A 15852-nucleotide genomic window follows, 5' to 3' on the forward strand; every position below is an offset into this window, starting at 1 on the left:
TTTGGATTCCTAGGGATGATGGGAGAGACCCGCCCTTCTGGTAACGGCGTTCCTGTTACCTTGCACAATTTGACTCTCACCGGGCTCTAAAACTCGCCACCTACTGTATCCAAAGAAGAAACGTAAAAGACCACGCGTCACCAGTTGTAGGCCCCTCAGGAAACCCAAACATAAAGTTTGGAGGAAATTCAACGATTTCTGGACTGACCAGTAGCTATTTTCTGTCTCCTGCCCCGCCCCACTACGCAAGCCCAGTGAAAGTTCTCACGCTATCATTGGCTCCGATTGAGGTGGGTCCGGAACCTATGCACGACGGAACCTTCGGCTGTGAGTTGCGGGTTACGCTAGGCAACTTTTTGCCGCGGAATTTCCGTTTTAGCTCTCTTCCGGATCGGCTCTCTTCCCTTGCATGAGGTGCTGTATCTGGAGTAGCTGACGGCGATGGCTCCTCGGGTCTGGCGTCGGCGGACCCTGGAGCGGTGTCTGAGAGAGGTCGGTAAAGCCACCAGCCAACCCGAACGCTTTCTCACGTAAGTGCACGTATCCCGGGCTCGGAGACTAGTTCTCACGTGGGCGTGGGTTGCCGGCAGCCTGCAAATTCTGTATGGGAAGAAAAGGGAGTATAGATTATTTCTTCCCATATATCAGTTTATGATTCCATGGCCTAACAACTCCTAGATTGCTTAGGGCCTCTGTATGTTGCTGAGACTGGCTTTGAATTTGTGATCCTCCTGCCTCATCTTCCTGAGCTGCTGTGATTACAGGCATATGCTCCTGTGCCTGGCTCAGAATCTATACTTAAAATTCATCGTTTGTGTTTGATTTTTTTTGCACTTGAGTTGAATCTTATTTTTCTTTTAATTCAGAGGTCTGTGAAATTACTACCTATAAGTTTTATATGTCTTTTGATCTCCTCCCCCAATAGGATTCAAGATGGATTAGCATCAAACTTTACTTCTTTAACAAAAGTTCTTTATGACTTCAATAAAATACTAGAGAATGGTAGGATTCTTGGAAGTCCTTTACAAAAACTTGTGATAAACAATTTTGATGATGAGCAAATTTGGCAACAACTGGAATTGCAAAATGAACCAGTTTTACAATACTTCCAGAAGGAAGTTAGTGAAACAATTAAAAATGAAGACATCACTCTTCTTCCAAAGAATAAAGAGCAGGATTGTGAAGAGAATGGCTCAGAGATGGAGGCTGATAACCAGGAGAACCTAGAAGATTTGGAAGAGGAGGAGAAAGTGTCAGATTTGGGTGATAATGATCCTAAAGCTGGTGAAAAGCCTAAAAACTCAAGCAAATTTGATCAGAGGAAAAGCTCAGTTTTCAGTGATGAGGATTCTGATCTTGACTTTGATATTAGCAAATTGGAACAGCAGAGTAAGGTGCAAAATAAACTGCCAGAGAAGTCAAGGGAAAAGTCTATAGTAGATGACAAATTCTTTAAACTATCTGAAATGGAGACCTTTTTGGAGAACATAGAAAAAGAAGAACAAAAAAAAGATGAAGAGGAGGAGAAAGAAGATATTGACTTTTTTGAAGATATTGATTCTGATGAAGAAGATGAGGAAGAATTGTTTAGAAATCAAAAACTTAAGGTAAAATTATGGAAGAGGAGAAGAGAGTACTTTCTTCCTCCTCAATTAAGATTTTATTCTGTTTTCTAAGAGAGATTTTAAGCACTTCAGAATTCATCAGGACACATATGAAGTATTAGATCAATTGAAAAAAAATTGGTGAAATTAAACTGAAGCTATCATTTCCTTGTCACAAAATAATTCTCTTGATAGATAGTTTAAGAATCATAATCACACATTAGAGGTATTCATAGGTTTCCCTCAAACATATTTTCAACAAACATAAAAAATAATTGGGAATGAAAATATTTAATACTTATGTAGGCAGGGGTGTTTTGGAAATAATTATAGTTAAAAGATTTAGAGATAGGAATAGTGGGTTCTTGTTTTGTCAATTATAAATAAGACTATACAGGCTGGGTGTGTAGCTCAGTGACAGAGTGCTTGCCTAGCACTTGTGAGGCACTGGGTTCTATCCTCAGAACCACATAAAAATAAATAAAAGTATTGTGTCCAATAAATAAATAAATACTGTACTTACATCCAGTTTATTATATCTCAGTTCTTAATGATTTTGTGGTAGTGTTATTGATTACTAGTTTCCTGTAATTATTTTTTGACTGGTAATGTTGAAGTAGTCAAGCAATATATATATATATATATATAAATGCCTATGTACATATCTACAAATGGATCTGTACTTCCATTTAGTTTGTAACATTCCAGTTCTTGTGGTTTTATAACAATGTTACTAGTTACGAGTTTCCCCTAATTATTTTGGCTACAAGTGTTAAAGTAGGAAAGGTGTGTGTGTTTGTGTGTGTGTGTGTGTGTGTGTGTAGTACATATATACACATGCATTTTTTATGTATTTTTCTATCTTCCATTAAATGTTTTTAAAATCTTCTTGTTTAGTCAGATAAAAGTTCAAGAAATCTGAAATACAAAGATTTTTTTGATCCAGTTGAAAGTGATGAAGACATGGTAAGTGGTGATGATGGGCTGGATTCAAACAAAGAAGAGGAAGAAATTGCTGAAGAAGAAGCAGAAGAAAGCATTTCTGAAACGTGAGTATTTTAAATAATCCTTTACATTATAAACTGGAAATGTATGTATGCTCATAATTGTCAGCTATGTTTGTCTTAAGCAGTTAAATTCTCAAATAGTAGATTCTCTGATTTCAGATTATCTCATATAGCTTGAAAGAACATTAGAGTTAATGAAGAAAAATATTTCTGGCAGTAACAGTCAAACCTTTGTTACAAGAAAGGAGCTTTTTTTTTTTTTTGAGTTTTGGTTTGTTTTTAAAGATGGTAATCTGTTTTTATACCTTTATTTTATTTACTTATTTTTTATGTGGTTCTGAGGCTTGAACCCAGTACCTCACATGTGCTGAGCAAGTGCTCTACCACTGAGCTACAATCCCAGCCCTGATATGGGTTTTGTGCTAGTAATCCTTGAGGTTCTTTCTGTGAAATAAGAACTTTGTATTATAGATTGATGAATAATTTATTTGCACATATTGGGCCCCTTTGTTCTATTTCTTACATAGCATTTTACCTAAATAATTCCTTCTGTTGTTTTTAAATAATTTAATGACTTTGGAAGTTCTGAATATATTTGGGACATTAGAGATACAAAAGAACTTCAATAGAGGAAAATTGAATTTGTTTTCTAGTGAAAAGTTGTTTTTCCTTTGATACACATTTTGGTATTACAGGGATGAGGATAATGACCTTGAAGAAAGTGAAGATAGTGAACAGCATAAAGGCTCAAAAAGAGTGACCTTTGCTTTGCCAGATGATAAAGAAACTGAAGATACAGATGTGTTAAATGTAAAGAAAGATCCTGATGAAGTTAAATCCTCTTTTGAAAAAAGACAGGAGAAGGTAATTTTTAAGGAATTTAAGAAATGTTTTATGCGCTTTACATGACTGTGGAACTCAGTCTAATCTATCATATTTTTCCTGTGGGAAATACCGACTGTACTTTAAGAATGAAAATCTTGCAGCCACTCTAAACACAGTGTATGTAGATGCCACATTGAAAGCTTCTAATTTGCAAAAGTCAGTTCCTGCATTTCTTAGCCTTGGGGGCCTATTCTTTTTTTTTCTTTCGTTTGTTTCTTTTCTTTATGCCTGATGTCTTTAAAGTGCTGTGTAAATTATTTTTGTGGGTGTTATATATAGCCTGTATTTTAGTTAAAACCATCTCAAACACATCTTCCAAATTGATGGAAATTGTTTGCTTATGACATAATTTCAGGTAGATGACATGTCACTTAATTTTAATAGAGGTAATATGGCTCCAATCATTTGGCTTTATTATTTGTCCACCTTAAAATTATACAATTAGATCTCTAGATAGGGAATAGGGGTGGGAGGGAAAGGGAGGGAGAAGGGGAATAGCATGGATGGTGAAAGGAGACCCTCATCATTATACAAAATACATGTATGAAGATGTGAATTTGGTGTCAACATACCTTATATATAATCAGAGATATGATAAATTATTGAATAATGGTGTATTAAGAATCGTAAAGCAAAAAATAAATAAATAAATAATTGTGATGCAAAAAAATTATACAATTAGAAATGAGAATAGGCAGATAATCAAAGATAACAAGATACTGAAATAATTATAAAAAGTATGAGAATCTGAATTAAATTCACGATTGCCAGATTGTCTCCAAAAGAAGTCTGAGGAAAAAAGCACCATAAAAGAAAACAAATTTGAGTCTGGGGTTGTGGCTCAGCAGTAGAGTACTCGCCTAGCATGTTCGAGGCACTGGGTTCAATCCTCAGTGCCACATAAAAATAAATAAATACAATAAAGGTATTGTGTCCAACTACAACTAAAAAATAAAAATTAAAAAAAGAAATGTCTTCACCTCATTTCTCCCACCCTCCTCTGACAAAATGAAAGCTTTGGTTTTACTGTGAAATTATATCAGACCTTCAAGAAATAGGTAATTTAATGCTGTTTAATTAATTTCCACATTAAGTAAAGAGTAAAGTAAAACTTCAAAACATCTTTTTTTCTTGGGAAATTGTTATAATATGGAATGCTAACCCTGACAAAGATGAAAATAAAATATACACACACTCAGTCTCATTTAAGAATAATGATACAAAAATCCCAAATAATCAAATGAAAAAATAATGCCATAAAAGCAAGTGGGTCTCATTCTTTTGAATCATTTTAGGAAGTCTAATGTGATTCTTGGTTTTAAGAGGTTAAGGGAAAAAGTCTGTGTCAGAAAGACTTGCCAGAATTCAATATTCATGTCCTGTTTTATTGTTTGTGTTTTATTTATATATATATATATGTATATATATATGTATATTTTGTGTGTGTGTATGTGGTGCTGGGAATTCAACCCAGGGCCTTGTATGCAAGGCAAGCACTCTATCAACTGAACCCATTGTTATTTTTATACTTCTCATGAGATACAAATACATCTGTCCAAAAGCCATCATATATAGTGGTAAAGTTCTAGAAATGTCTCTTTAAAATCAAAAGCTTTCATCATGCATAATGGTAAAATTCTAGAAATTTCTTTAAAATCAGGAATAAGAAAAGATATCCACTGTTACAGTTACCATTTCTTTAGAAATGTTAGCCACTGTAGCCACAAAAGAAGGAAAATAAGAGGTAGGGAAAACTAAAATGAAGGCACAAGATACTAGAAGAATCAGCAGTTGAGCAACAGAATAGTTAGGAAAATTTAAAAGCATTCTGTAAGGTAGCTGTACAACCTGCTTTTTTATACAGTAAAGTCTTCATAATTGTTGCCTTTTAAAAGTTAAGAGAATTGGCGTGCATAGTCCCAAGAGTCAGGCTACATTAGCTATAAGTAATAAAATAAGTAATAAAAAACTAGAGAGCTCGGGATATAGCTCAGTGGTAGAATATTTGCATATTCAAGGCTCTGGGTTTGATCCCCAGCACTGGCAAAAAAAAAAAAAAAGATTAAAATGCTCTAATAATTAAAACTGATACTGGACTGTAAATAGATAGATCATTTGGATAGAATAGAGCCTAGAAATACATCAAATGTTTACTAAACAATTTCCAGTATTTAAGAATAAAACAAGTACATTGAGGAATAATACATTTCTTTCCTACTTTTAAAATGTTATACCCTTTTACATGAGTATAAGTTTAATTTTTAAGTAAAAACTTTTGTCTTTTTCCTAGATGAATGAAAAAATTGCATCTTTAGAAAAAGAGTTGTTGGAAAAAAAGCCTTGGCAGCTTCAAGGGGAAGTGACAGCACAAAAGCGACCAGAGAACAGTCTCCTAGAGGAGAACCTGCACTTTGATCATGCTGTCCGGATGGGTATGGTGCCCACTGGGCTTCTGCAGACTCTTCGTTTCTGTGCTTTTTGTATTATTCTGTTTCCATAGAAAATTTGGGGGGGGCATTTCTTTTTCCCCAACCTTTTATAAAACATGCAAACATACAGAAAAGGTGAAAAAAATAATTTATTAAATATCTATATGCCATGCCATTCAGTTGGATTCCCCAGTTATTAAATATGTTTTTGTTTTTTTTTCTTTTAAAGAGAGAGAGAAAGAGAATTTTTTTTAATATTTATTTTTCACTTTTGGTGGACACAACATCTTTATTTTATTTTTATGTGGTGCTAAGGATTGAACCCAGCGCCCCGTGCATGCCAGGCGAGTGTGTTACCACTTGAGCCACATCCCCAGCCTTAGTTGTTAATATTTTGCCATTTTTATCTTTTTTTTTTTTTCCCCTGGTACCACTAAGATATATCCCAGCGTTTTTTTAAATATTTTACTTAGAGACAGGTTCTCATTGAGTTGCTTAGGGTCTCACCAAGTTACTGAGGCTGACTTTGAACTCAATCCTCTTACCTCAGTCTCCCTAGCTGCTGGGATTACAGATGTACGCCACTGTGCCCTGCCATTTTTATCTTTTTTCTCCTTACATGTATTTGTGATTGTGTATATGCTTTTTTTCCTGCTGAATTGTTTGAAAGTAGTATCCTAAGTCACTCTTAAATACTTTTATGTGTATCTTCCAGGAACTAGAACATTCTCCTGTGTAACTGTAGTACTATTAATCCGCTCAAATTTGACATTGCTATGCTAATGAAACCAATAGATAGATATCAGGTTTCTTCAAGTGCTCTGTTTATGAGGCTTGCAACCTGTCATGGCCAACTGAATTATAAACTTCTGCCTAAAACCCTAGTCATCTCATCTTTTTTGTGCCCATTGAGTTCAAATGAGTTTCCATTTTATTTCAGCAAAAGAGAGAATGGAAAACAGGGGAAAAGCCCCCAGTTACATGGGATAGATGTATTAGCACTTATTACCACATATATTCTAATGTGGTTCTCAAGCTTGACGGAACATCAGAACTAAAACGTGGACAGCTGTTCTCCTTCTCACTTTGTGATTCAGGAAGTAAGGGGTCAGCCCAAGAATTTGCATTTCCAGCAAGTTCCCAGGTGTTGCTGATGCTGTAAGTCCAAGGACCACAATTTGAAAATCATTAATATGTATCTTCTTAATGAAAATGTGTGTATGGGCTGGAGTCATAGCTCAGTGACAGAGCACTTGCCCAGCATGCATGAGGCACTGGGTTCGATCCTCGGTACCACATAAAAATAAATGAATTAAATAAAAAAAATTTTAAAAAGTTTTTTTTTTTTTTAATGTTGTGTTTCATTTAGCACCTGTGATCACAGAGGAAACCACCTTCCAACTAGAAGATATCATTAAGCAGAGAATACGAGATCAGGTCAGTAAGAATGAAATTGAACTTAATTTAGACTTCACTAAAATTTTTAGAAATAATATGAGAGGATTTAAGTAGGAAGAATAATGCTTTCTTCATTTCCACTCAATAATGTTCTTTACTTAGCTTTATGACTAGGAGCCAGGTGCAGTGGTGTGTACCTGTAATCCCAGCTATTTGGGAGGCTGAGGTAGGATAGTGAGTTACTTGGGCAATGTAGCCAGACTCCTATCTCAATAGAAAGCAGGGTCACAGGGTTGTGGCAGGGGAATAGTCTCAGGTTGTCTTCAGCTTCTGTTGTTTGAGGTTCTGCTCTTCACTAGTACCCAGGAAAGACAGGCATTGTGCCTGAGGGGAGAAGGTAATCACAAGTCATTGCCGCCATCTTCCCTTCTAAGTTTTGCTGACCTGTTGAGTGGTAAGAGTGGTTACTGGTATCTTGACTTGCCATGGTCACACTTGGGACCATTGGTCTAGACATAGTATCTAGCCTAACAAATAAAGAGAATGTCTTTTCAAATGTTAGTAATCTAGGAAAGAATTTTTTAAGAGTTGATCTGATTTTGTAAACTTCAAATAAAAGGAATATGACATGCACTATATGAGATGGCTTTAAAATGTATGTACAATGTTTACCTGAACTTGTGTCTAAAAATACAGGGATATGAAGGGAGAGGGTACTATATGCATAGTAGCTTAAAATTGGAAATGAAAAAATGAACACAAGGCTTGATTCTTTGACAAACTGTGACGAGAAAAAGTGGAATTAAAGTTGGTAACCAGAAGACTTATTTAAAATAAAGGTGAAAAGGATATCTAAGTTAATGTCCTCTTTGTTTTTCATAATCCTTTGTGACTTGACGTTGCTTAAGTTGAAAATTACTCTCTCTTTTGCTCCAATTTTTGTGTAAGCCTGGGAATTATTGTGTTAAGTTGTGCTGCACTTTACCCTGTATATTTTAGGCTTGGGATGATGTTGTACGTAAAGAAAAACCTAAAGAAGATGCATATGAGTATAAAAAGCGTTTAACATTAGACCATGAGAAGAGTAAATTGAGCCTTGCTGAAATATATGAACAAGAATACATCAAACTTAACCAGGTAAGGAGGCCTCCAAGGCAATGCTATTATTATGAAAGGAACGGAAGAAAAGAACCATTCATTTTGTGATTGTTGAAATCCTGAAATGGCCCTTCTGTCATCTCATACGTGTGAGACAAAGCATGCTTGGAATATTGAGGTTATGATATTTCTACTGAATGCTTAGGATCAGGAGGTTTGCTTTACAATTAGACATTGATCACCATATACTTCTGCATCCTGTTACTAACTTTCCAGCAATTATTATACAGTGCTATACTTTAAAAAATGATTTCTTATTGATATTTTGAAGTTATTGATATATGATTGTGAATTCACCAAAGTAATCTCTGGTTAGACAGCAGGACAAGATCATAATTCCAAGATTAAGTAATTGAATTATGTCTTCACTTTGGGTCTGTTGAACATATGGTCAATATGTGACCATGCTTAAATGGTATTTTTTTCCTGCAAGAGCCTTATAAAGTTGCTGTCAGATTCTATTAATTAATGCTACTCAAGCATTAACAGCAAACCAGTATTCCACACTGTGAAGTGGAAGAACTAGAAATATTTGAATAAAATTACTTCCTGGCTGCCTTGCAACCCAAGGCAGTAGTTGAAGGACAGTGTATATACAGCTTAAGTCAATGATTGCTATCCAGTTTTCTGGCTACTTTGAAGAGACTCAATAAATAAAGGAAATATTTGGTAACCATGAAAAAGAAAATGAAATACTGCAACAACTTAATGCAAGTTGTAAAAATGATAGTTTTATTTTTCTCTTGGAAGTCGGTGGTCAATTATGTTTTTTGACAATGAACTTTGGAGTTCCTGTATATTAATTAAATTAGCCAGGCTAATTTTAGACCCATTCCATTAGAAGTTTAGGATGATGACCAGTATCCATTCTAAAAGTAATAAGCAAGGTGATAGTAGACAGCATGTGGATCAGCCTTATAGATGTGTATGTAATGTGGATCATAAAAATTAAATATATGATTTCACAGATATTATTGTCTAGGATGAGGTGAAAAGACACGTATAGAAGTTTCTGTCTTGAGACAGTGTTTCACTGTGTTGTCCAGGCTGGTCCAGGCTGATCTTAAACTCCTGGGCTCACAATGATTCTCTTGACTCAGCCTCCCAAGGAGCTGGAACTGTAGGTGCATACCATACCTATACCTGTCTTTAAGAATTTTTAAAAAGTGAGTTAAGTTAAAAAAAAGAAGCAGTATAGCATAGTACCTGGACAGGCGCCAATGACAGACCTCAGAAATAATCTGGATGCTTCTTTGGCATCAGGGTCATGGAGGCAGAGCACCAATGCTTCCTAGTTCTTTCATTTTCCTTCCTGTTTTAATAAAAACAAATAAACCAAAAAAATATTCTTTTAGAATAAGAATTTGGGTCAAAAGAGAAATGTATGAAATTTACATTTTCTCCTCAGTAGAATTAAGATTGCTGTCAATTTTTTCAGTGTTGCTAATCAAAATAAACTTTAACAAATTCCATATAAATAAAATGAAAGAAGTCCCTATAGTCCAAATGGGTATTTGGATAATTCTATAAAATCTAATTATTATTAATACTTTAGTTCTTTTTTTAAAATTTCCCTTGTTGACATGTACATAAAATTAAGTGAACAGTTCAGGAGCATTTAGTATAGTGTTGTGCAAGTTCTGCTTGTCTGTGCTTCAGAAACATTTTACTGTCTCAGAATAAGCCCACTTTATTAAGTAGTTGCTCCTCATTCTTCCCTCGCCCTGGCTCTGGACAACTACCAATCTGCATCCTATTCCTGTGAATTTAGTATTTTATTTTGGACATTTTGTATAAATGGAGTCATATGATATGTGACTGACTTAGCAGGTTTTCAAGATCATGGCATGTATCAGTACTTCTTTGTTATGGCTGAATAGTCTTCATTCGTGTGTGTGTGTGTGTGTGTGTGTGTGTGTGTACATACATACATACATACACACACATATATACACACATCTGTATGCCACAACTTGTCTACTCATCCGTTAATGGTCATTTGGTCTGTTTCCACCTTTTAGATAGTGCAGATAGTGCTGTGTAAGTGTGTTTTTGTTTTAAGTATATATTTTTAATTATCTTGAAGGTATATCTAGGAGTGGAAATGCTGGGCCATGTGGTAGTTCTCTGTTTAATCTTTAGTGGAGGTGCCAAACTTATTGCCATACCATTTTACATTTCTACAAGCCATACACAGAGTCTAATTTCTTCATATCCTCACCTTGTTACCACTTGATATTTTCCCCTCTTCTTTCTAAATTATAGCCATCCTAGTGAAAGTAACTTAGTTCTTGAAAGAAATAAATACCAAGGAAATTAAACTGTAAGTTCTAAATGTCAGCAGTGTGGTTTCTATGGCTCCCAAAGGGAAAACATCCCTTGTTGATAAGTGCTTACTGATAACTTTAATTTTACCTTTGCACTGTTTCTTTATAGATGAAAGATTGGTGCTAAGAAATTGGGAATGTCCTCAGTGGTCTTTATTGTCTTAAATATGATTTATTTTATCTTTTTGCTCTGATGTTGTTGACCTTATTTCCTAAGCAAAAAATAGAAGAAGAAGAAAATCCAGAACATGTAGAAATTCAGAAGATGATGGATTCTCTCTTTTTAAAATTGGATGCCCTGTCAAACTTCCACTTCATTCCTAAACCAGTAAGTGTGATAACAGTTAAATGTGTTGATACAGCAGACATGACTTTAATAAAACTTGCTGAGCTTTTGTGAAACTATTTATTTGGTTTCAGAATTTAGACCTGAAAATTTCTTCCTGTAAATTACATTCAGGACCTGTATTTTGTCCCCATTCCTCCTCCCTTTATGTGTTATTACTTTGTTAGTTCTCTTTTCATTCCATAGTACACTTGCAAAGATTGGGCTGGTTGTTCCCTATTCATGTTCAGGTTGACACAAAATGTGTGTGATATTTCATTATTGTGTTCCTCACCCTGTCCCAGTTCCTGACACAAGGAAATCCTCAAGCATTTTTTGAAATCTTGGGACTTGAAGGAGGAGTGAATGTGTATCTACTTGACTACAAATATATATATATATATATTTTTTTTTCCTTCTCCCCAGAAATGTATATTGCCAGTATTGGTTTCCCCTTGATATTCCTTTTTTCATATTTAGATTGGTTTTTCACATGCTGTCTCTGCAGACTTGATTTACCAATCATCAGCCATCATTTTTTGTTGTGTTTATACTGTCTCTTTTTGCTTCATATTTTTCTTTAAATTGTAGACTAGAATACAATATCCCTAGTAAATAATTGAAAAATGGTCCAGTGGAAGAAATGGTTTCTCTGACATTCTGACATTTCTCTCTTACTTAGAATCCAGGATCCTGCTGTTTTTCTAGCTTATTCTTTGTTGGGAATTTTCCTGGGGCAAATACCTCCCTAATTAACTAGAATATTCACAGGACTGTGAAAAGGAAAATGAGAGGTTAGAGGAGTTGTTAACCTGCTTTGCCGTAGCAGCCTGGTCACCTAAGTTTCAGTCTTGTTCCTTCCCATACCCCAGTCTTTCCCTGACTGAGGCAATAGAAGTGTCTGAAGTCATTCTCTTGCTCTTCATTCTTTGGTGTTCCTCACAGGGACAAGTAAGAATTAGATACACCAGCATGGGTGATCTTTTATTAGCATGATTGGTATAAATCCTATGTTAAGTTTTGAGTTTCTTTGGTACTTTCTAAACAAGAAGGGGAGGTGGGGGACAAAAAACAGAAAGTAAATGGATTTTGAGTTAGTGTTGTATTCTTTTCTCCTTTTCATATTTATTATGTTTGATTTATTTTGATACTGCTTTATCAGATAGTCTGTACTCCCACCATTATGTGCAACTAAAATGCACCAATTAAAAAATGTTGGGAAAAAATAGTCTATACTTTTACTCTTGTTCCCACAAGCATTTTCTTTGCATCTTTCTCTGTATATGTGCCAGCATTTTTTCCATAACCAAAGGCAAGATAATATTAACAGAAATCAACTTTTTTATAAAGTTATAGATAGGATTTTTTGAGAATGTCCATATAGGTGGCAGATGGGACTAGTTTATTAACAGATGAAAGAACTGGTGTTTGAATATGGCAGAAATGTCATGTGAAACTGTAGAAATAAATGCTATTGGAATGATTTTGTGACAAAAGACCCCTAAATTACCTCATTCTCATAGGATTTCAGAGGCATCCTGTGCTGCCCACTAGTACTGTTACAATTCCAGTTAGCTTCAGACCTTGACTGTCAACATATTTAACATACTAAATAATTCCTATAAAATATTATATATGTGTATGTGTATATGTTAGGGCTATTTCTGACTTCCCATTAAATGTATTGTCTCTCTTCAAGCCTGTACCAGAGATTAAGGTTGTGTCAAATCTGCCAGCTATAACCATGGAAGAAGTAGCTCCAGTGAGTGTCAGTGATGCAGCCCTTCTGGCCCCAGAGGAAATCAAGGTAAGAAGCCGGTGTTGAAACATTCAATATCTGATTAGAAGTTAATTGATTATTGGGCTGGGGATGTGGCTCAAGCGGTAGCGCGCTCGCCTGGCATGCGTGCGGCCCGGGTTCGATCCTCAGCACCACATACCAACAAAGATGTTGTGTCCGCCGAGAACTAAAAAATAAATATTAAAAATTCTCTCTCTCTCTCACTCTCTCTCCTCTCTCACTCTCTCTTTTAAAAAAAAAAGAAGTTAATTGATTATTGCCAGATCTCCCTTTGTTGAATGTCATTTTCCTTGAATTGGTATTTTTTGTTCTAATTTATGTTAGCTCTTTCTTGGTACAGTCAGTTCTCCATACCTGTGGATTCTGCTTCCATAGAGTCAACCAACCATAGATTGAAAATACTCAAGGAAAAAAAAAATTGCATCTGGCTTGGTGATAGAGCACTTGTTTAGCATGTGTGAGACACTGCAAAAAAAATTTAAAAATAAATAAAAGAATCTATACTAAACGTGTACATACTCTTTCCTTGTCACTGTTCCTAAACAATGCTGTATAGCAGCTATTAGCATAGCATTTGTGTTGTATTAGGTATTATGAGTCATCTAAAGATGGTTCAAAGTCTAAGAGAAGATGCACATAAGTTACATACAAATGCTTAACCCTTATATATGAGGAATCTGAGCATCTGTGGATTGTGGTACCTGCAGTGATCTTGAACCAGTCCCTTGTAAATACAGGAGAATGAGAATGTCATCAAACTGATGCTATGTTATGATATTTAAACCCTAGTCTCCATCTTCACTCATTATTAGGAGGGACAGGTAAGAGAATTATTACAAAAGCAGTTTTAATTATTTAATCAGAATAATTATTTGTGATAATCAAATGCAAATATCAGCAGTGATGTTAAGTTTCAAACAGATTGTTTATACAATAACATTAATTTAATCAGCATCTCCCCACTTGTTCTATCCATGTAATGCTCATCAGCAATGAAATCTGGAATAGAATAGAGCATTTTGATATTGGAAGAAATCTATGCCTTGTGAACATTGAAGCTCTTGCCTTATGTAATAATGATGATTTTTTTTAGGCCCTCATCTTCTGGCTGGTTTAGCAGCAGGCCTTCTGTTTTCTTCCTCATTTTCTTTTCTGTAGCTACAGCCATCCTTATGTTAATCTCTTTCCATCTGTATGCAGGTGACAGCATAAGGCACCTAAGGAGAAAAGAGGAAATTGATCCTCACTAAAGTGAGATTTCCCTTCCCTCTCTGTCCTCAGTCTCTGGGAACCTTTGACCTCAGCCCAGAGGTTGTCATTATCATTTTATTGGGACAACCTCAGGCATTTCCCTGAAGCCCTTGCTGAAGTCTAAATGCTGCAGAGGACTTGCTTTGCTGGTCTGTAAACTTGAGTATCTAGCTTTCCATGCTTTCTGTGTAATTAGTTTGGAGGCTGAACAGTCTATGACTCTCTTCTGTCAAAGAAAACATTCTAGGTTTTAGAGTTAGCAGAGCTGTCTGAAACATAGGCAGGGATTGCTCTCTAGCCTCATGTGCTGTACCATAGACATACAGCACCTTGGCTACCTACTATTGAGGTTTCCTCTTTTCTTTTTGATTCCCTGAGTTGATATTAGGTTAGATTAATTGATACATTGGTGGTTATATTTTAATAGGAGAAAAATAAAGCTGGAGATCTAAAAACAGCTGCTGAGAAAACGGCTACAGACAAGAAACGAGAACGGAGGAAAAAGAAATATCAAAAACGTTTGAAAATAAAGGAGAAGGAGAAACGGAAAAAATTGCTTGAAAAGAGCAACCCAGATCAAACAGGGAAATACACGAAAGCAGTAGCATCAGAGAAGTTGAAACAACTGACCAAAACTGGCAGAGTTTCCTTATTAAAGGTAAGGGCAAGGAAGGAAAACTACTGCAGAGACCTTTGGGAGCAAGTGAGTGGTATGCATTGGGCTGTCCCCTTTACTTGAGTGTCTGAGCCAGCAACACAGCCCACCTGTGGTACTAAGGGGAACACTGCTGACTTAGCTGCAACATTAGCCTTAAGTGTTATTGAGTTATTCCTGTAGAGTCCTCAGAGTAATCTGGGTCCTCTACCTGTTTTTCTTCCTCTCTCTTAAGTTGCAAGAAAGTTAGAGTAATATAGAATGTATAGAATACCTCTATGCTAATTAATGTATTATATTGTAATTCTAGTCTATTTTCCTATTTATATTTTAATACATTGTTTTAATCATAACATACTTTTATATTTTGGGTTGTTTTTCCATGTGATCATATACCTTATAGTATGAGCATGTATTGTTTTTAATTGCAGGATGAAGGAAAAGACAAGGCCCTAAAGTCATCTCAGGCATTCTTTTCTAAATTACAAGATCAAGTAAAAATGCAAATCAATGATGCCAAAAAATCAGAAAAGAAAAAGAAGAAAAAACAGGATATTTCTGTTCATAAATTGAAGCTATAGTATACTATGAATGTAATATATATATTAATGTATAAGCTTATATTCTGTCATTGTTTTTTTTTATAATAAAATTAATGAGATCCTTCTTTGCATTAATGGAGGATATTTGAGAATTCCACCATGTGCAATAACAAACTCTTAACACGTTTGGAAAGTCTGCCTGGGTTTTTCTGGATGTGAAGCAGGACCTAACTCCCTAGGCCTTTTCTATACTGATGCTGCCTGAGCTGATCCTCCTGAGCTCTCTCCCTCTGGATAGTCCAGCTCCTGCTTGCCAGCTAATAATCATAACTGGTCTGCAGGATGAGGAGGGTACAAAGCCAGCCACCTCCTTCATCCCCAGCTATCCACAGTAGAAGTCCATGCTGTGGTCTTGACTTTCTTTTCCCACTATCATCATTTAACAGAACAGTTACATTTTGATTCATTTA

General features: G+C 35.5%; 1 protein-coding gene across 1 annotated transcript; it reads left to right on the forward strand.

Annotated features, from left to right (window-relative positions):
* The first annotated feature begins 3 nt into the window (after nucleotides 1–3).
* On the forward strand, nucleotides 4–15513 carry Mphosph10 (M-phase phosphoprotein 10). The gene is made up of 11 exons (XM_005320063.5): nucleotides 4–530; nucleotides 926–1607; nucleotides 2502–2653; nucleotides 3307–3475; nucleotides 5787–5928; nucleotides 7295–7362; nucleotides 8323–8460; nucleotides 11026–11136; nucleotides 12833–12940; nucleotides 14613–14843; nucleotides 15272–15513. Exons 1-11 carry the CDS (start codon nucleotides 442–444, stop codon nucleotides 15419–15421), a joined length of 2040 nt encoding a protein of 679 aa, XP_005320120.2. The 5' UTR covers nucleotides 4–441; the 3' UTR covers nucleotides 15422–15513.
* Nucleotides 15514–15852: the final 339 nt, after the last annotated feature.

This window comes from Ictidomys tridecemlineatus, chromosome 5 (genome assembly GCF_052094955.1).
Source record: "Ictidomys tridecemlineatus isolate mIctTri1 chromosome 5, mIctTri1.hap1, whole genome shotgun sequence".
Lineage (NCBI taxonomy): Eukaryota > Metazoa > Chordata > Mammalia > Rodentia > Sciuridae > Ictidomys > Ictidomys tridecemlineatus.

Coding starts and splice junctions, on each gene's coding strand:
- Mphosph10 (XM_005320063.5), top strand. CDS start 442: ATGGCTCCTCGGGTCTGGCGTCGGCGGACCCTGGAGCGGTGTCTGAGA. Junction 5,929..7,294: donor TGATCATGCTGTCCGGATGG/GTATGGTGCCCA, acceptor TGTTTCATTTAG/CACCTGTGATCACAGAGGAA. Junction 14,844..15,271: donor GCAGAGTTTCCTTATTAAAG/GTAAGGGCAAGG, acceptor TTTTAATTGCAG/GATGAAGGAAAAGACAAGGC.